The 1,989-nt window shown below is 50.1% G+C and overlaps 1 protein-coding gene across 1 annotated transcript; it reads right to left on the minus strand.

The window, feature by feature from the left end:
• Positions 1-3: 3 nt before the first annotated feature.
• On the minus strand, positions 4-1,977 carry LOC108491923 (protein CASC5-like; the record flags this gene model as incomplete). Its single annotated transcript, XM_017803715.1, has 1 exon — positions 4-1,977. A coding segment is annotated over exon 1 (1,905 nt), but the record flags the coding sequence as incomplete, so codon positions are not given.
• Positions 1,978-1,989: the final 12 nt, after the last annotated feature.

The following is a 1,989-nucleotide window of genomic DNA, read 5'->3' on the forward strand; positions in this document are numbered from 1 at the left end:
AAACAGATCCTCTTCCTGGTGGCAGATTTGGTTTTTGCTTATGTCCTCACAAACCTTTTCCACGAGTTCAGAGCTGACAGATTCATTGGAATCCATTTCTTCCAGGCACACAGGGAGAAATTCTTCTGCTATGAAGTGAGAGGGGCTGAAGTTCTGCCTGGTGAATTTGTTACCTGGGGTTTCCCCAGCACTTACTGGAACTGGGGCTTCTGCTCTGTCTGATTTCACATTTGTGTCTTGTACAGTGGAAACAGAAGAATTTCTCCTGTTTGGCAATTTGGGCTGGAAAATACCCAGAGGGATATTTATTCCTGGATATTTATCCTGAGGTGCCATGCTTGTGGGAGCAGCTCCAGATTCCAGACCTGTGTTCTCCTGCTCTTTGCTATCAGAGGAGTTATTTGCCTCACTGACAGTGGTTTTTCCCAGCCTCAAGGTATCCTCTGGCTGAGCTGAGGATTTGGGCAACTGGTCAGGAAAAGCAGTTTGGGAAACGGAGAAAGCTGCAGATTTCCTCCTCAGATCCTTCAGTTTTGAACAAACATTTAAAATACCCATTAATTCCAGTGAAAGATTGTCACTGACCAAAGGTTGCTCGGTTTGTTCAGAGTTTATTTGAAGGTCTTGTGGAGGCGTCTCCCCTTTGGCTGACAGCTCCTCATTTTCCTTGGATTCCTTGTTAGCAGCTGGAACGAGGCTTGCTCCAGCCAAGCCCAAATCTGGAGCTGAATCTCCACGTTGAGACAAATCCTCTTTCACTACCTGGCTTCTCCAAGTACCAGAAGAATCTGGGGAACCCTTCAAAGGATCTGATCCCTGGATGGGAAGGGCAACATGGGATTCCAAATCGCCACTTCCTTCTCTGCAATCCACAGGACCATTACCTGGGAGCTCCAAAGATGCTCCCTTTGACTGCAGGTTTTCTGCCTGTGTGAGATCCTGCTGCCTGCTTACAGGGACAGAATTCCCCATGGGAAGGTCACAATCCTGTGGTGCCTGGAAATCCATAGTGTTTTCTGGAAGTGAGACAGAATAAATGGAATCTGGTGTTGTGCCACTGGGGGCCTTGGTGGCTCCTTTCTCATTAGGAAATGCTGAGACTGATGAAGCAGAAGAGGGAATGCTGGGCTGATCCTTAGGTTTCGTGGGATATTCACAGTTCAGGTCTCTTGTATGCGAGGAATCCACGTCACCCCTGGAGGACCCCAACACAGCCTGTGTGTGCTGTGGTAAGTGCTGAGTGCTCGGGTGGGCCTCAAATCCATCGATATTGTTCTTAACAGTAGCAGTATGGGATGCAGTGATTTCCATGTCATCCTGGTGGAGGGCAAACACAACAGTTTTATCAGCAGGAATGGCTGGAATGGGCTGTGGGTCCTGTGCTGTGTGAGTTTTGGTGATCTCCATATCCTCAGCCAAAGCAAAACCAACTGTTGTGCCCCCTGCAGCAGCCTCCTGCCCACCCTGCTCCGCCAGGATCCATCCGTCCTCACAGAATTCTCCTCCAATTCCCGGATGAATGGAGTGAGACGCGGTCACTTCCATGGCATCCTGGTAACTGGAGAACAGGACTGTGGAGGTGGAGGGAGCAGGCTGCCAGCCCTGCAGGGGGTTCTCTGCCAAAGCTCCGTGGGAGGGTTTGGTCATTTCCATGTCATCCTCAGGAAACATCGTAACTTGGCTGTTGGGAAGTCCAGCCTCCTCACCAGAGTTTGGCTGAACACCACATACAACTATTCCTGTGGTTTTATCAGCAGAGAAAGACGTGGAAATGCCCACGTCAGCCCGGCTACCTGTGATCATCACACTCCTCACAGGATGACCTGAAGAGAGGGAATGGAGCCCTCCCTCATCCTGCACAATCCTGTGGCCTATGGCAGCTGTGTGGCTCTGGGTCATTGTCCTCATTGCTCAGGGAAAACAAAACAGTCTTCTCCCCTGGTATTCCCTTCAAGCTTTCCCTTCCAGTCCTTTTAGCTGTGCTGAGCA

Source organism: Lepidothrix coronata, unplaced genomic scaffold, assembly GCF_001604755.1.
Source record: "Lepidothrix coronata isolate B3197 unplaced genomic scaffold, Lepidothrix_coronata-1.0 Scaffold2899, whole genome shotgun sequence".
Classification (NCBI taxonomy): Eukaryota; Metazoa; Chordata; class Aves; order Passeriformes; family Pipridae; genus Lepidothrix; species Lepidothrix coronata.